The sequence below is a fragment of the Lutra lutra genome, chromosome 9, assembly GCF_902655055.1.
Source record: "Lutra lutra chromosome 9, mLutLut1.2, whole genome shotgun sequence".
NCBI lineage: Eukaryota > Metazoa > Chordata > Mammalia > Carnivora > Mustelidae > Lutra > Lutra lutra.
Window position 1 is genome coordinate 77,907,561 of NC_062286.1, and position 18,412 is coordinate 77,925,972.

General features: G+C 36.9%; 1 protein-coding gene across 7 annotated transcripts in view; it reads right to left on the reverse strand.

The window, feature by feature from the left end:
• PREPL (prolyl endopeptidase like) overlaps positions 1–18,412 on the reverse strand; it is a 68,046-nt gene that overhangs the window by 31,475 nt on the left and 18,159 nt on the right. For all 7 annotated transcript variants that reach the window (XR_007130302.1, XR_007130301.1, XM_047746715.1 and 4 more), the window contains 2 exons: positions 7,262–7,478; positions 6,472–6,657 (listed from right to left, as the gene is read on the reverse strand). Coding sequence is in view for 5 of the 7 variants with exons in the window: in XM_047746715.1 (XP_047602671.1) it covers positions 6,472–6,657; positions 7,262–7,478 (403 nt within the window). In the remaining 2 variants the exon portion in view is untranslated. The remainder of the gene's footprint in view (positions 1–6,471; positions 6,658–7,261; positions 7,479–18,412) is intronic.

Genomic DNA, 18,412 nt, shown 5'->3' on the forward strand with positions numbered 1-18,412 from the left:
GGGAAGGAAACAGATATCCAGATCCGGGATGCACAGAGAACCCCCAATGAAAATCAACAAAAGCAGATCCATACCAAGACATTTTGTAATTAGAATGACAAAATATAGTGGTAAAGAAAAAACATTAAAAGCAACAAGACAAAAGAAGACTGCTACATACAAAGGAAACCCCATAAGGCTATCAGTGGGTTTTTCAGCAGAAACCTTCCAAGCCAGAAAGGAGGGACATGATGTATTCAAAGTGCTGAATGGGAAAAACTTGCAGCCAAGAATACACTACCCAGCAAGGCTATCATTCAGAATGAAAGGAAACATCAAGTGTTTTCTAGACAAACAAAAACACAGAATTCATGACCACCAAACCAGTCCTGCAAGAAATCTTAAGGGGGATTCTTTGAGTAGAAAGGAAAGATCAAAGAGACAGCACCACCATAGGAAGCACAAAAGCAGTAAAATGAACATTTTTGTAAAATAAATAAATAAATAAATAAATAAATCAGTCAGTCAAGGAACTCACAAAATAAAAGTAAAATGACACCATGTACCTAAAACTTGGGGAGGAGAGGAGTAAAGAATGGTTCAAACTTAAATGACCATCAACTTAATAGAGACTTCTGCTATGTGCAGAAGAGGTTATATAAAAACCTAATGGTAACCACAAATCAAAACCCATTCATAAATATGCAAATAATGAGAAAAAAAATCCAAACACATCACTAAAGAAAACCAGCAAATGATGAGAAAGGGAAGAAAGGATGAGAGAAAAACTCCAGAAAACAACCACAAAACAAGTAATAAAAAGGCCATTAAGTACATACTTATCAATAATTACTTTGAATATAAATGGACTAAATGCTTCTAATCAAAAGATATAGGGTGACAGAACAGATAACAAACAAGACCCATCTACTCCTGCCTACAGGAAACTCGTTTATTTTTTAAAAAGATTTTATTTATTTATTTGACAGAGACAGCAAGAGGGGTAATATAAGAGGGAGAGAGGGAGAAAGAGAAGCAGGCTTCCCATTGAGGAGGGAGTCCGATGTGGGGCTCATTCCCAGGGTCCTGGGATCAAGACCTGAGCCAAAGGTAGATGCTTAATGACTGAACCACCCAGGTGCCCCCAGGAAACTCATTTTGACCTAAAAACACCTGCAGATTGAAAGTGAGGGAATAGAGAAACATTTATCATGAAAATAGATGTCAAAATAAAGTTGGAGCAGCAATACTTATAAAGAACAAAATAGATTTTAAAACAAAGACTAACGAGACAAAGAAGGACACTGTATAATAATAAAGTGGACAATCCAACAAGAAGATATAATAATTGTAAATATTTATGTACCCAACATGGGAACACCCAAATACATAAAATAGTTAATAAGAAACATAAAGGAACTAATTGGCAATAATACAATTATAGCAAAGGTCTTTCATGCCCCACTTACATCAATGGACAGATCACCTAAACAAAAAAATCAATAAGGAAACACTGAATGACACACTGGACTAGAAGGATTTAACAGATATATTCAGAGCATTCCATCCTAAAATAGCAGTATATACATTCTTTTCAAGTGCACATGGACCATTCTCCAGAACAGATCACATATTAGGCCAAAAAACAAGCCTTAATAAAGTTAAAAAGATCTAAGTCATACCATGCATCTTTTTTTGGACCACGGTGCTATGAAACTATACGTAAACCATAAGAAAAAGTTTGGGAAAGATCACAAATACATAGTGGTTAAATAACATGCTACTAAACAATGAACAGGTCAATCAGAAAGTACTAAAAAAAGTACATAGAAACAAATGAAAATGGAAACACGATAGTTCAAAACCTTTGGGATGCAGCAAAAGTGGTTCTAAGAGGCAAGTTTATAACAATACAGGGCTACTTCGAGAAGGAAAAAAATCTCAAGTACACAACCTAACTTCACAACAAAAGGAGCTAGAAAAAGAAGAAAAAAATCTAAAACCAGCAGAAGATGGGGCACCTGGGTGGCACAGTTGGTTGGGCATCCAACTCTTGATTTCAGATAGGGTAGTGACCTCAGCGTCATGAGATCAAGCCCTGTGTTCAGCTCTGCACTCAGCAAAGAGTCTGCTTGAGACTCTCTCCCCCCCAAAATAAATAAATCTTTAAAAAACAAAACAAAAAAAACCAGAAGGAAGTGAATAATAAGAGATCAGAAAAGAAATGTGACATAGAAACTAAAAAGACATAAAATAAAAATAAAAACAAAACAAACCCCAACAGATCAATGAAATGAGGAGCTGGTTCTTCGGGTTTTAATCATTCATGATTAAAAAAAAAAAAAAAAAACCCCAAAAACCCAAAAAACCATCAACAAAATAGGTTTAGAGGGAACATACCTCAACATAACAGAGGCCATTTATGAAATACCCACAGCTAACATCATCCTAAATGGGAAAAAACTGAGAGCCTTCCCCCTAAGGTCAGAAACAAGGCAAGTACGTCCACTCTCACCACTTTTATTCAACAGAGTTCTGGAAGTCCTAGCCACAGCAATAAGACAACAAAAAGAAATAAAAGGCATCTAAATTGGTAAGGAAGAAGTAATATTTTCACTATTTGCAGATGACATGATACTATAAAATAGAAAATCTGAAAGACATCACCAAAAAACTGCTAGAACTAATAAATGAACTCAGTAAAGTTGCAGGATACAAAATCAATGTATAGAAATCTGTTGCATTTCTATACACAATAATTAAGAAGAGAAATTAAGAAAACAATTCTATTTACAATTATACCAAAAGTAGTAAGATACCTAGGAATAAACCTAACCAAACAGGTAAAAGACCTGTACTCTGAAAACTATAAAACGCCAGTGAAAGGAAAGTGGAGATGACACAAATGACAAGCCATTTCATGCTCATGGATTGGAAGAAAAAACACTGTTCAAATGTCTGTACTACCGAAAGCAATCTACACATGTAATGTAATCCCTATCAAAATACCAACAGCATTTTTCACAGACCCAGAACAAACAGTCCTAAAATTTATATGGAATTATAAATGACCCCAAACAGCCAAAGCAATCTTGAAAAAGAAAAGCAAAGTTGGAGGCATCACAATCCTGCACTTCGAGTTACATCACAAAGCTATAGTGATCAAGACAGTATGGTATTGGCAAAAAAATAGACATATAGATCCGCAGAACAGAATAGAATCCAGAAATAAACCTACAACTATATGGTCAACAAAGCAGGAAAGAATGTCCAATGGGAAAAAGATAATCTATTGACTTCAACAAATGGTGCCAGGAAAAGTGGACAGCCACATGCAAAAGAATAAAACGGGATGACTTTCATATACCACACACAAACATAAACTCAAAATGGATTAAAGACCTAAATGTGAGACCTTAAACCATTAAAATTCTAGAAAAGAGCATAGGCAGCATTGGCTACAGCAACATTATTCTAGACAGGTACTCTGAGGCAAGGGAAAACAAAAGCAAAAATAAACTATTAGGACTACATCAAAATAACTTCTGCACAGCAAAGGAAAAAATAAAACTAAAAGACAACCTACAGGATGGAGGAAGATATCTGTAAATGACATATACAGTAAAGAGCCAGTATCTAAAATAGGTAATGTATAGAACTCAACCCCCCAAAAAACAATGAAATTTAAAAAACGGGCAGAAGACATGAGTAGATATTTCTTTTTTTTTAAATTATTTTTATTAACATATAATGTTTTATTTACATGAGCAGATACTTCTTAAAGAAGACATGGCCAACAGACATGTGAAAAAATGCTGATTTTCACTTATCAGGAAAATACAAATCAAAACTGCAATGACATATCTCATGCCTGTCAGAACGGCTTATATCAAAAACAAAAACAGCAGGTGTTGGCAAGGATGTGGAGAAAAAGGAACCCTACCCTCTTGCACTGTTGATAGGAATGCAAACTGGTGCAGCCACTGTGGAAGACAGTATGGAGGTTTCTTAAAAATTAAAAACAGAACTATCCTACTATCAAGCAATCGCACTACTGGGTATTTACCCAAGTATACAAAAATATTAATTCAAAGGAATTCATGCACTCCTATGTTTATGGCAGCATTATTTACAATAGTCAAATTATGGAAACAGCCCAAGTGTCCAATGACAGATGAGCAGATAGATATGGTGTGTATACACACACACACACACACACGGATATTTTTCAGCCATAAAAAGAATGAAATCTTGCCATTTACAACATGGATAGAGTTAGAAAGTATAATGTTAAGTGAAATCAGAGAAAAACAAATACCATATGATTTCCCTCATATGTGGAACTGAAGAAAGAAAAGGAGCACAGGGAGAAAAAAAGAGACAAAGCAAGAAAGAGACTCAATATAGAGTACTGGCAGTTACCAGAAGGGAGGTGGGTGGGAGCAGTGGGTGAAATAGGCGGTGGGGATTAAGGAGTGCACACATCCTGACAAGCACCAGGTGATTAAAATAAAAACGTAAAAAACAAAATAAAAAAAGACATGATGTTTGTTGTAATGGCAGCTAAAACCACGGTAACTGAGGCATATCTTTAAACTAGGAATACTTATAAAAAATGTAAAGGTCATATTTAGTGAGAAGTCAAATTTTATCAGAGTAAACTCTCAGACATTCCCAATTGCCTTGACATACAATTTTGCTGTAAGAAAAGCACTGCTAGAAATTATACATTCTCTCTCATCCCTATTCATATAGGCTATAAGAATAGATGTTCTCCCAGTTTCCCAATTGAAGAGGTATGGTTTTGGTGTCAATTAGCAAGTAAAAAGAAACTTTGAATCCAGTAGTTGAAGGCAGTAGGAAAATCACTAACTTTAAATCACCATTTTTATTTTAAGGACAACTACACAGTCCTCTAAAATACAAGAGGTTATATTTGATAATTTATTTTAGCTCGAAAATTTTGGTTGTTTTTGGAAACTTGATATTTCTTATGTATACCATGATAACAACCTTAAAGCTAATTTCCCTGTGCCTTATCTCTGCTTGCTTTGGAGGAGTCTAAAATGGCCACCAGATAACTTCATGAAGTATAAGTTGACTTCTCAACTCACTTCTATGCCCCAAAACTTCAAATGTTCCCCCACTCATACCTTATGCATAAGTTTCTCATTTTGGAAGTCAAAGAATGTCAAATTATAGCTTCATTCCACATACATTTATTCTGCTTCAACAAAATAGAATTATTAGCAGTTTTCGGAACATTTTCTAACTTCTCCAGCTTAGAGCTTTATTTGATGGACTTTCTCATCCTAGAATATCATTTCGCTCTCTCTCGTCAGAATTCGACCTATCCTCTTTGGTTTATCTCAAATTCTACTTCCCCTACAAAAGCTTTCCTGGGTCCTCACTGCCGCTCAGAGACCCATAGCACATTTTATATATTTGATACCACTTATATAAACCCACAATATACTTAATCTTGGTGTACAGAAGTTCAATAAACATTCAGTGAATTTACTGGAATTGCATTTTAAGAGACTCTGACAATACTGCAATTAGGGAGGTAGAAGTGGTCAAATGGTTTAACAACTTTTTCCCTATCAAGTGAGATGGAGGCCTTTCCCTTCATCACCTGTTATCTGACCTACATGTTAATTCTGCTTTAGCACTGGGCAATGAGGTTGGCACTCACCAATTTTAACAAGTTCACTTGTGGAGGCAGACCGTCATTCCTGGCAGCCACAGGCAATACCAGCAAGTCAGTCATACTATCACAGCTGTGCTGTAGAGGAGACAAATGCCACTCCCTCCCCCCACAAACACTGACAGGTAAGAAAACTGGCAAAAAGAAGATGGTGCAGACATAATGGCGGAAATACAGCGGGCACAACTACTGTCCCTACAGGGGGGGTGTGGAATGGAAGCAGCAAGCAGTGGTTGGTTAGGCACTAGCTGGCAAGTTGGCCTAAGCTATTAGCCAACCTAAAGTTGTAGAGATGCATGACATATAGAGATATGTAGAAAGAGAAATATGACACTGAGCATTACTTCTGAAGTTCATGCTGTTAAACAGTATTTTTTTTTTTAAGATTTTATTTATTTATTTGACAGACAGAGATCACAAGTAGGCAGAGAGGCAGGCAGAGAGAGAGGGGGGAAGCAGGCTCCCTGCTGAGCAGAGAGCCCAATGCAGGGCTCGATCCCAGGACCCTGGAATCATGACCCGAGCCGAAGGCAGAGCCTTTAACCCACTGAGCCACCCAGGCACCCCTGTTAGACAGAATTTTAAGTAAAACTTTTAAAAAGCAAGGTCCTCTAAATAATTCTAGATAAACCTCTTAAATATGAAAAAACCCAGTATGCTATGTTTCCTTTAAATTAAACTTCTTTCAAGAAAAAGTACATTGCTCTTAACAAAATTTGATGTTCTGGTAAACTAAACTCTATGGATTTTGATTGACAGTACTGTCTTTTGAAAGTTAAACATACCTTTAGAGACCGAACTGAATCATCAGCCAGACCAATGACATTAACGTAAAGTAGATTGCTGTGCTTCAGGAATAGAACGCAGTGATCCTTAAACATGTCCAAGTCTACAACTTTGGTATTTCTCTTCATTGTGAAAAATAAATCCCAGTTCATAATAGCAGGGGTATCAGCGGCTGTTCTCATGAGCTGTGCAGAACAAAGTCAGAAGAGATCTAGGTAAGAAAACATGATGACTCTAGCACCCAGAAAACTAGACCATAAGAAGACCAAAACTAGACCATAAAGAGCCAAAGAAATGAGCTGCGCAACAGGGCTGCAGTGTGACCATCATCACGTGAATGAGCCCAGGCTAGCCTGCCATGCGGTAAGGCAGCATGGCCTAGTGCTTACCTTACAGCAAACCAATGAATGTTTCAATGAAGGCATCTGAGAAATGGCTAACTGGGACCAGAAGAACTGCCTAGCTGAAATCAATCCAAATTGCTAAATTATAAAATCATGAGCTTATAAAAGTTTGTTCTTTCAAATCACTAAGTTTGGCTTTGATAACTGATAACATCAGGATAAAGAATGTTTCATTTACTAACCTTTTAAGGCACAATTACAATATGGAGAGGCATTATCTCTAACGGAAGAGAATTAGGATTGGTTATGAATAAGAAGGTAGCATCAATTTCTACACGTTACCAAAAGCCTACAAAACGGTTAACTCTTAGAGCATGGAATGTTGTTGATGGAAGTGTGACAATTTTTAACAGCTCAAATGGGTACACAGAGAATCCAGGATTACCTTGAATTCTGTAGGCTCACCAACATTAGTGAGAATGTATAATTCATCATCTCTGTGTTCAACGTAGTAAAGGACTCCATGTATTCGCTTCTGGATAAGTACTGGTGGGTCCCAAGGGCTTAGGCCATCTATCAACCACACTTCAGAAGTAGTCTTGTTCATAATATTGATGGTGAGGAAACGACTGTCCTTTGTAAGATAAAGGAAAACAAAATAGCTGCATGTGCACGAGAGAGAGAGAGGGAGAGAGAGAGAAAAAAAAAATCCAGTAAATTTCAAATTACCAGAAAATCCAGTAAATCCTTAGCTACCTTAAAGATGATATACAGGGGTGCCTGGGTGGCTCAGTGGGTTAAGGCCTCTGCCTTCAGCTCAGGTCATGATCCCAGATCCTGGGATCGAGCCCCGCATCGGGCTCTCTGCTCAGCAGGGAGCCTGCTTCCTCCCCTCTCTCTCTCTGCCTGCCTCTCTGCCTACTTGTGATCTCTCTCTCTCTGTCAAATAAATAAAATCTTTAAAAAAAAAAAAAAAGATGATATACAACTACCTTCTGTACATGTGTTGATTTATAATGCAAATAGGAAATAAAAACTCCTTAGTGAATACTGCTTGTAAATTTAGAAAACTATTATTTTTCTCATTTCCCCCACAAAGGTATTTAAAATCATTTTTTCTCTAACATTTTATTATGAACATTTTTCAGATCTACAGAAAAGTTGAAAATGTCCAGTGAATACCCATGCATCCACCACTGAAATTCAATTATTACCAAAAGTTTGCTTTATTTCCTTAATCACATTATCTGTGCATCTATCAATCCATCTTTTCCTGAATGCATTTCAACATAAACTATAGACATCATCTAACTCTCACTTAATCACATTAGTAGTTTATAGGACTTCTTGCTGGGAAGAGGAAATAAACTTCCTAGAGGAGATATGTATTGTCGGGAAGGAGAGAGGCAGAGTTTACTTTGTTCTTCTTCTGTAGGCATGTTGGCTTTTTGCCCCCTCCCAGTTTTTACAACAAAACAAAATAGAAATAACAAAAATGGAAATAGGAAGAAGAACCCCTGCAGTCTCAACACATTTAAAAAATATAATTTCTACTTTTTTCTATTTTTCCTTCCCAAGTTTATTTATATTTCATGCATTTGTTTTTATTTATTTGTGAGAGAGAGAGAGAGAATGCACGTGCGCACACAAGCAGGCAGAGTGGCAGGCAGAGGCAGAGAGAGAGAAGCAGGCTCCCCGCTGCGCAAGGAGTCCAATGCGAGACTCAATTCCAGGATCCTGGAACCATGACCTGAGCCGAAGGAGTGGCTTAATTGACTGAGCCACACAGATGTCCCTGCATTTCTGTTTTTAAATTAAAAAATTTTTTTAGTATTGAAGTACAGTTGATACATAATGTTCATTAAGTTCAGGTATAGATATAGTGATTAGACAACTCTATACTCAATGTTCATCACATGTGTTTAACCATTTGTTACCGTAATTATTTTTTTTAAAAGATTTTATTTATTTGACAGAAAGAGAGATCACAAGTAAGCAGAGAGGCAGGCGTGGGGGGCGGGGAGTAGGTTCCCCACTGAGCAGAAAGCCCGATGCGGGGCTCGATCCCAGGACCCTGAGATCATGACCTGAGCCAAAGGCAGAGGCTTAACCCACTGAGCCACCCAGGCGCCCCATATTACCGTACAGTATTACAATATTATTGAGTATATTCCTTATGCTATGCTATATTTTCCTCTCCATGATTTATTTTACTCATGCATGTCTTTAAACTGATGTAAGTGAAATATAGATGCAATTTTGTATTCTGCATTTGTGACTTCACAGTATCTGTATCTCCCCCCAAATTAATTAGTCTTTACCCCCCCCCCCCCGCTTTTTTTAAAGGTTTTTTTTTTTTTTTATTTGACAGAAAGAGACACAGAGAGAGAGGGAACACAAGCAGGGGGAATGGGAGAGGGAGAAGCAGGCTTCCTGCTGAGTAAGGAGCCCGATGCAGGGCTTGATCCCAGGACCCTCAATGACTGAGCCACCCAGGCGTCCATAAGCACAGTCTTTATGATGGTTACTTTCAATGGCTACCTAATATTCTAGCAGGTTGCACTGTCGTAATTCTTAAAACTCTGGATTTCAGGGGCGCCTGGGTGGCTCAGTGGGTTAAGCCTCTGCCTTCGGCTCAGGTCATGATCCCAGGGTCCTGGGATCGAGCCCCGCATCAGGCGCTCTGCTCAGTGGGGAGCCTCCTTCTCCCCCTCTCTCTGCCTGCCTCTCTGCCTACTTGTGATCTCTGATTGTCAAATAAATAAAAAAGACCCACACCACCTCTGGATTTCAATTTTTCATTGTAATAAAGAATCTAACAGAAAACATATTCATGAAGACAGTTCTTCCTCCCTGACCTTAACAGTTATGTTCCTAAGACAAATTCTTAAGAATGGAAATACTAGGGGCGCCTGGGTGGCTCAGTGGGTTAAGCCGCTGCCTTCGGCTCAGGTCATGATCTCAGAGTCCTGGGATCGAGCCCCGCATCGGGCTCTCTGCTCAGCAGGGAGCCTGCTTCCTCCTCTCTCTCTGCCTGCCTCTCTGCCTGCTTGTGATCTCTCTGTCAAATAAACAAATAAAATCTTTAAAAAAAAAGAATGGAAATATTAATTTATTTATTTATTTAAAAGATTTTATTTATTTGACAGCAACAGTGAGAGAGGGAACACAAGCAGGGGGAGTGGGAGAGGGAGGAGCAGGCTTCCTGCTTAGCAGGGAGATCGATGGGGGACTCGATCCCAGGACCCTGAGATCATGACCTGAGCCAAAGGCAGATGCTTAAGGAAACAGTAAATTTAATGATACACAGTAATTTTTAATGACTCTTGATATATATAATCAAATAATATCCCAAGAGCCTTATATTAATTCACACTGACCTATTGGATGGGTTTAAAATGTTATGTTTACATATTTCCTTATTATAAAAGTAATCCATAATAAAAATATGGAGAAATACAAAGAAGGATGATAACCCTGGATCTCACTACAGAGATAAACATGGCTAATATTTTAGTAAAATTCCTACTGCACTGGACATTACCACATTTGTCAATTTTCTGTGATGTGTCTTTGTCCATTTTAAACTCGGGATATAGTTTACATTATTAGTCTATAAACATCTCTTCATAAATTAAGGATATTCATTTGTCCTTTTGCTGAAAACACTTTTTTCCATTTTGTCATCTGGATTTTATTAATTTGTAATGGTTTCTGACTTGAAAGTTTAATATTTAAGGTAGTCAAGAATAATTTCACACCCTTTGTAATTTCTTCTATTGATTTTATGCTTTGGGACTATTTCAATCAAGCTGAGTACAGTACTTATATTGTCATCTAGTTTTTTTTTTTTTTTTTTTTACTAAGTTTTATTTTATCAATGGATTCTTTAAGTCTTTTAGGAATGTATGCTGATAGATGAAGTGATGAAAATTCTTTAAAGGGGGGTGGGGCAGAGAGAGAATCTTAAGCAGGCACCACAACCAGCATGGAACCTGATGTGGGGCTCGATCTCACAACTCTGAGATCATGACCTGAGCCGAAATCAAGAGTGAGACACTCAACTGACTGAGCACCCAGGTGCCCCTGATGAAAATTATTTTTTCTCCAAATAGAATTTCCCACAGTATTAAAAAATAATACCCATTCAGGGGCAAAGAAATAAAAGCAAATAAAAAATATCTTCAAACAAATGAAAATAGAAATACAATATACCAAAACTTATGGGATACAGAAAAAGTACTTATGAGAGAGAAGTTTACTGTGATAAACACCTACATTAAGAAACATCTTGGGGTGCCTGAGTGGTGCAGTGGGTTAAGCTTCTGACTTTTGGTTTTGGCTCAGGTTGAGATCTCAGGATCATGGGACTGAGACCCGCAATGGGCTCCATGCTCAGCATGGAGTCTGCTTAAGTTCTTCTCTTCCTTTGCCCCTCCCCACCAGACTCTCTCTCTCTCTCAAATACATAAATAAATCTATAAATAAATAAATATTTCACATAGGCATGCCTGGCTGGCTTAGTTGCTACGAGTATGCACCTCTTGAATATCAGGGTATTGAGTTTAAGCCCCACCTTGGGTGTGGCACCTACTTAAACAAAGAAAAACAACCAAAAAAACCCCAACCCCCCCCCCCCAAAAAAAAGAAAAAAGGAAGAAATATCTCAAATTAACCAACTAATATTATGCCTCAAGAAATCAGAAAAAGAAAAAAATAAGCCAATGTTAGCAGAAGAAAGGAAATGCAATAAAGATCAGAGCAGAAGTAAAGAGACTGGAAAAACAATAGAAAAGGTCAACAACACTAAGAACTGCTTTTTGAAAAGATAAAACCAAAAAACTTTTAGCTACAGTACACAAAATCAGAAAGAAGAAAGGACACATTACTGATACTCTAGAAATAAAAAGGAGTATAAGATATAAGACTACCATGAACAATTATATGCCAACAAATTAAATAACCTAGAAAAAAAATGAATAAATTCCTAAAAATGTACAACCTACAAAGACTAACTCATGAAGAAATAGAAAATCTGAACAGACCAATAAAGACACTGGTGAAATCTACCAAACATTTAAAGAATTAGCACCAATCCTTCTCAAATTCTTTCCAAAAAATTGAAGAGAAGGAAACACTCCCAAACTCATTTTCTCAGGCCAGTATTATGCGATTCAAAAGCCAGACAAGGACAACACAAGAAAACTATCTAATATCCTTGGTGATAAAAAAAAAAAATAGATAAAAAATTACTCAACAAAATGCCAGCAAACCTAATTTAATCGCTTCTTGGCCTTTTGGATAAGCTCAAGTCTAATTCAATAGGACGTCAAAAAGATTATTCATCATGCATGCTAAAAATTAAATCTGTGAGATATGCAAATGGTTCAACATATGCAAATCAACAAATGTGATACATTAATAGAATGAAAGATAAAAATCACATGATCTCAATAAACACAGAAAGCATTTGACAAAATTCAAAATCCATTCACGATACAAATTCTCTCAACAACTGGATATGGAACGAATTTTACTCAACATTATAAAGCCCATATACGACAAGTCCACAGCTAACATCATATTCAATGATGAAAAGCTGAAAAGTTTTCTTCTAAGATCTAAAACAACAAAAGGATGACCCCTCTCACTACTTCTCATGAACACAAATACTGGAAATCTTAGCCACAATAATCAAGCAAGAAAAGGAAATAAAAGCATCCAAATTAGAAAGTTTCTGCAGGTGATATGATTTTATATATAAAAAAACTTAAAGATTCCGCTGTAGCAGTAATAAACAAATTCAGTTCAGGGTGTAAAACCAACACCTAGAAAAAACATTATCAGTGTTTTGATACACTAATAATGAAATACCTGAAAAAGAAACACACAAACCAACATCATTTAAAATAGTATCAAAAACAAATACTTAGTAATAAATTTAAAGATTTTATTTATATATTTGACAGAGATCACAAGTAGGCAGAGAGGCAGGCAGAGAGAGAGGAGGAAGCAGGCTCCCCGCTGAGCAGAGAACCTGCTGCAAGGCTCGATCCCAGAACCCTGGGATCATGACCTGAGCTGAAGGCAGAGGCTTTAACTCACTAAGCCACCCAGGTGCCCCAGTAATAAATTTAACCAAGGAGAGAAAAGATCTATATATTGAAAATTTTAGACTTTGGTGAAAGAAAATAAAGACACAAATAAACAGAAAGATATGCCGTATTCATGATTTGGAAGAATGAGTATCACTAAAATGTCTAAACTACCCAAAGCCAACTATACACTGAACGCAATCCCTATTAAAGTCCTAAAGGCATATTTTACAGATATAGAAAAAACAATCCCAACATTTGTATAGAACCACAAAAGATCCCGAACAGCCAAAACAACCCTGAAAAAGTAGTAAAAGGCATCACATTTTCTGATCTCAAACTATATTACAAAGTTATAATAATCGGAACAATATTGTACTGACATAAAAACACACTAGGGGGTTCCTGGGTGGCTCAGTTGGTTGAGCATTTGACTCTTGGGTTCAGCTCAGGTCATGATCTCAAGGTCAAGAGACTGAGTCCTATGTCAGGCTCTGTGCTTGGTGGGAGTCTGCCTGAGGTTCTCTCTCTTCTCACCTTCTACCCCTCCCCACCACTCATGCTCTCCATCAAATAAATAGTTAGATAAATGTTTAAAAAATATAGACACTTGGACCTACTAGAACAGAATTGAGGGCACAGAAACAAACCCTTGAATGTATGCTCAACTAACACTGGATAAGGGAGCCAAGAATACTCAAAAGGGAACAGAAAATCTCTTCAATAAATTGTGTCGGAAAACTGGATAATCACATGCTACTGAAATTGCTGTGTTAATAAAACTAGAACTCTACCTTAACACTACTCACAAAAATTAACTTGAAATAGATTAAAGACTTTAAACTTAAGACCTGAATATATGAAACTCCTAGAGGAAAACATTGGAAAAAAAGTTCCTTGACACAGAGGTCTTGGCAATGATTTCTTTTTTTTTAATGACACCAGAAGTACAAACAAACAGATAAATAAGTGGGACTAGATCAAACTAAAAAGTTTCTACATAGGAAAAGAAGTGAAAAGGCAACCAATGGACTGGGATAAAGTATTTACAAATCATACATATATTTGATAAAGGGTTAACATCCAAAATATACAAAGAACTCCTGTAAGTCAAAAGCAAAACAAAAACAAACAAGTCTGATTTAAAAATGGGGCAGGAGACCTGACTAGACATTTCTCTGAAGGCATACAAATGGCCAATGGATACATGAAAAGATGCTCAACATCACTTATCATCAGGGAAGTGCAAACCAAAATCACAATATCACTTCACATATGTTAGAATTATAAAAAACAAAAAAAAAAAAAACAAAAAAACCCAAAAACCCCCCCCAAAAAACAAGTGGGAACTGATGTTAGTGAGGATGTAGAGAAAAGGAAACCCTTGTGTACTGTTGGTGAGAATGGAAACTGATACAGCGATTACAGACCAGAAAAGTAAGGTTCCCTAAAAAATTAAAAAAGGAGAGGCAACTGGATGGCTCAGTTGATCAGGCATTTGACTCTTGGTTTCGTGTCAGTTCTGGGTCATGGGATCAAGTCACGTGTTGGGCTCTGTGCTCAGCAGGAGTCTGCTTGGGTATCTCTCCCTCTGTCTCCCTCTCACTCTCTGTCGCTCATCTGGCTTGCATGCAAATTCTCTCTTAAGTAAATAAAATCTTAAAAAAAAAAATTAAAAAAGGAACTCCGAACTACCACATGATTCAACAACCCCACTTCTGGGTATTATCTAAAGGAAGCAGAGTCTGGGTCACAAAGAGGTATCTGCACTCCCAAGTTTATTACAGTATTAGTAATACTACCTAAGTGTCCACTAATGGATGAATAAAGAATACACACACACACACACACACACACACACACACTGTGGAGTATTATTCAGCCATGAGAAAAGGGAAATCCTGCCATTTGCAACAACATGGACTGACACTGAGGGCATTATGCTAGTAAGTCAGACAGAAAAAGACAAATATCTTATGACATCACTCATATGTGGAATCTACAAAAGCTGAACTCATAGAAACAGAGTAGTTGAATGGTGGCCAGGAACTGAGAGCTAGGTGACATTGGGAGATAACGGAGAAAGGGTACATGTCTTCAGTTATTTATTTATTTGAGAGGGTGAGCCAGAAGGGAGAGGGAGAGAGAGAATCTTAGGCAGGCTCCATGTCTAGTGCAGGGCCCAGTGCAGAGCCCAATGCGGTGCTTGATCTCACAACCCTGAGATCACCACCTGAGTGGAAACCAAGAGTTGGACGCTTAACTGAGCCACCCAGGCACCCAAATATCTTTAGTTATAGAAGGTGTATAAGCTCTGGGATCAGATGTCCAGCAATGGTGACTACAGAATTAGCAATACAGTATTATGTACTGGAAAGTAGCCAAGACGGAAGACTTTAAATGTTCCCACCATATATAAAAAAGGTAATTTGTGAGGTGACTGAGATATTAACTACCTCTGTTGTGTTAATCATTTTGTGATAGGTATAACATATCAAATCAACACATACACCTTAAACTTTTTATATATATCTCAATAAAGATTAAAAAGGTAAATTTTAAAAAAGGCATGAGTGCATTAACAAAGTTACAGAATGATACCAAAGTACTTTCAATTCAAAAAGAGAGAAGACAAGGAATGTAAAGAACTAAGGTCAATCCATTTTCCCATTTATTTCTATTGATATATTTTAAGTTTAAAAATAAATATTTTACCTCTGATTATGAAAATAATTATGCTCACTATGAAAAATAAATTGACATCATACTACATACTCACTTTTTTTCTCACCTAGCACAGTAATACATTTTTTTAAAACATTTTTATTTATTTATTTGACAAACAGAGATCACAAGAAGGCAGAGAGGCCGGCAGAGAGAGAGGGGGAAGCAGGCTCCTCGCTGAGTAGAGAGCCCAATGTGGGGCTTGATCCCAGGACCCTGGGATCATGACCTGAGCCGAAGGCAGAGGCTTTAACCCACTGAGCCACCAAGGCGCCCCAGTAATACATTTTTAAATTAGTTTTAATTTATGGACTTAGTAGCAACACATACTCTTTTTTTTTTTTTCTTGAGTACAGGTGACACACAATGTTCCATTAGTTTCAGGTGCACAACAAAGTGATTTGATAAGCTGACATGTTATGCTATGCTTACCATAAGCCAACACACCCTTTAAATTCTGCTATACACCAAGAATTCAATGGTTCAATGGTACTCACAGTCATCACTGGACTAGGGTTTTAGTTTGAAAGAAAAGTGCACCATTTACTCAATTAATAGGCTAGATGAGTGGCAATAATACGGGCCTGGTATCCTAGTTATCAATAAAGACATAAAAGTGACTAAGTCTCTGCTCATAATCTAGCAGTTCTAGGTTGTCTTATGAATTTACATGTACGGACCATGCTGTAAGGCACAAAATCAACTTCAATTTTAATAAGAAAACATGTCTTTTTATTAATTACACTGGTTGCAACCATTATGCCTACATGGGTAGCAAACCTGAATTTTCCCATTCTGCAGTATTACTGGATATGTAAGTGAGGAGTTTGAAATGATTTGCAAGGATTTTTAATTTGCATAAATATATTTAAAAGATAGGTATACTCCATAGTATGAAAGTAACGGTAGAAACACAAAAAATCAGAAAGACTTTTGGAATAAATATGCGAGTGTCATTATCCAAAGTCCAAAGCATTACCTAGGTAAAACATTACCAAGGATACTGAACAAAACTGAACAAGAAATGGCTTGTCCAAGATCAAACAGTCTATAGAAGAAAGAAGACTAGAAGCATCTGCCACATCGAGGAAAAGGTGCCATTCCAGGCTAATTCCATTTCTCACACAAGAATTTAGGTTCTACTACAAAGGAAGAACAGAATCAAGTGCCAGAAGATGCAGGTGTCTGTTTTTTTCTAATCAACTATATTATTTCATGTAGATCTTTAACGTCTCTATATTTCAAAAGACTTAAATTCTAAAAGAAGCTAAAGGTCTACATCTAAAATTCCCTTTACTTGAAATTTCTAAGATGTTACATGTTTGGTGTAGCTTAATACATTCGAGGTTACCCTGAGTTGTCCTTACTGGGATCTTTGGGGTTTAGACCCCCAGTCTCCAATGACCAGGCCAGTTTCAGTAATCTCCCAGGTTTTTCTAATTTAGCCTAGTTCTGGCCTCCAGTAATAGAACCAAACTGTAAATCATATAATGAATGGCATTTGTACCCGTGATGGGTTTTTAGTGGTGGTGAGGGTGTTGTTGTTTTTCAGTGAATTAAAAAGTGGGTCTCCTAATTCTGGTCAGAACTTTCCTTTTGGAGTCTTTATAATTCTGCTTTCCCTAGAATGTGTGAAATTAAATGGCTCTGGAAATATTTGAAAATGGAAGAATATATATTTAAAACACAACAATCTTTAAGAATAGTGGAGAGGCATTTTCCTTGAACATGATTCTCAGAGGCATTCTACTATCAAAACTGAAAGCTACCTTTCAACAACCAAATTTACTCAAACAATGGAAACAAAGCAGATGGAAGAACCTGGCTTCTAAGGGTTCTTTTTTTTAGGCACATTCATGACAATACCTTTTTAAAAATCAGGTACCCAAAACTGGTCCACTAGAGGCAGGTAAATGGAAATTACAAACTTTGGTGAACTTTACTATGAGAACAGAAAACTAAACCCTGAGGATCAAAGCAAACACAGTAAAGAAGCAGTTCTGTGTTTCAGAAGTTTTTTGGAGAACTTTACCCCATTTTCTCATTAGGTATGCTGCTCTTACCTTTTTGTCCTCCCCTCTGAATTTGGGGATTATAAAGTGTTAAGAACTTACAAACTAGTTCGTGTTGTAGATCAGGATTCTGAATGTCAAATGAGGCTTAACCATAGATGGTTAGTTCTTTATTGGGCAGAAAAGCATGTACAAGTCAAATAGGTTCCACTTAATCTTAGAAATTAGGATGGTACCAATATATGCCAAACAAGATTCTTCTTTAAGAGTATAGCTTACTGTGTTAATTTTGAGCTCCATTCACAAGATGGCAAATAGTTTATAATCGTAAATTATTGATAAAACATAATAAATTACTAGTTTAAACTATCATCTCCCCAAAAGATATCCTTGATGAACAGCACATAAAATGGTAGAATCATATGAATAAATAGTTCTGATAATTTCTCATCAAAAAATTATCATCAGAAGGTGGGAAAAAGGGCAATGATAGCATTACTAGACCAAGAATGCTAGTTCTATGGGCTGGAATAACAGAACTTCTCTAGACCTCAAATTCTCAATATAAACTGGAGGCCGTATAAGATTTTCATTAAGATCCTTATCAGTTCTGAAAATTGCATGAAATGATGGGTTGATTTCTTGTCTTGAGTATCAACTTCACTGACATGGATGTCATTTTTTTTCTTGTAAAATCTGTCCAGACATTGTCCAAACTATACTGTGAAATGACATATAAGGTGATAGGATCCTGCTGTTAGGGAA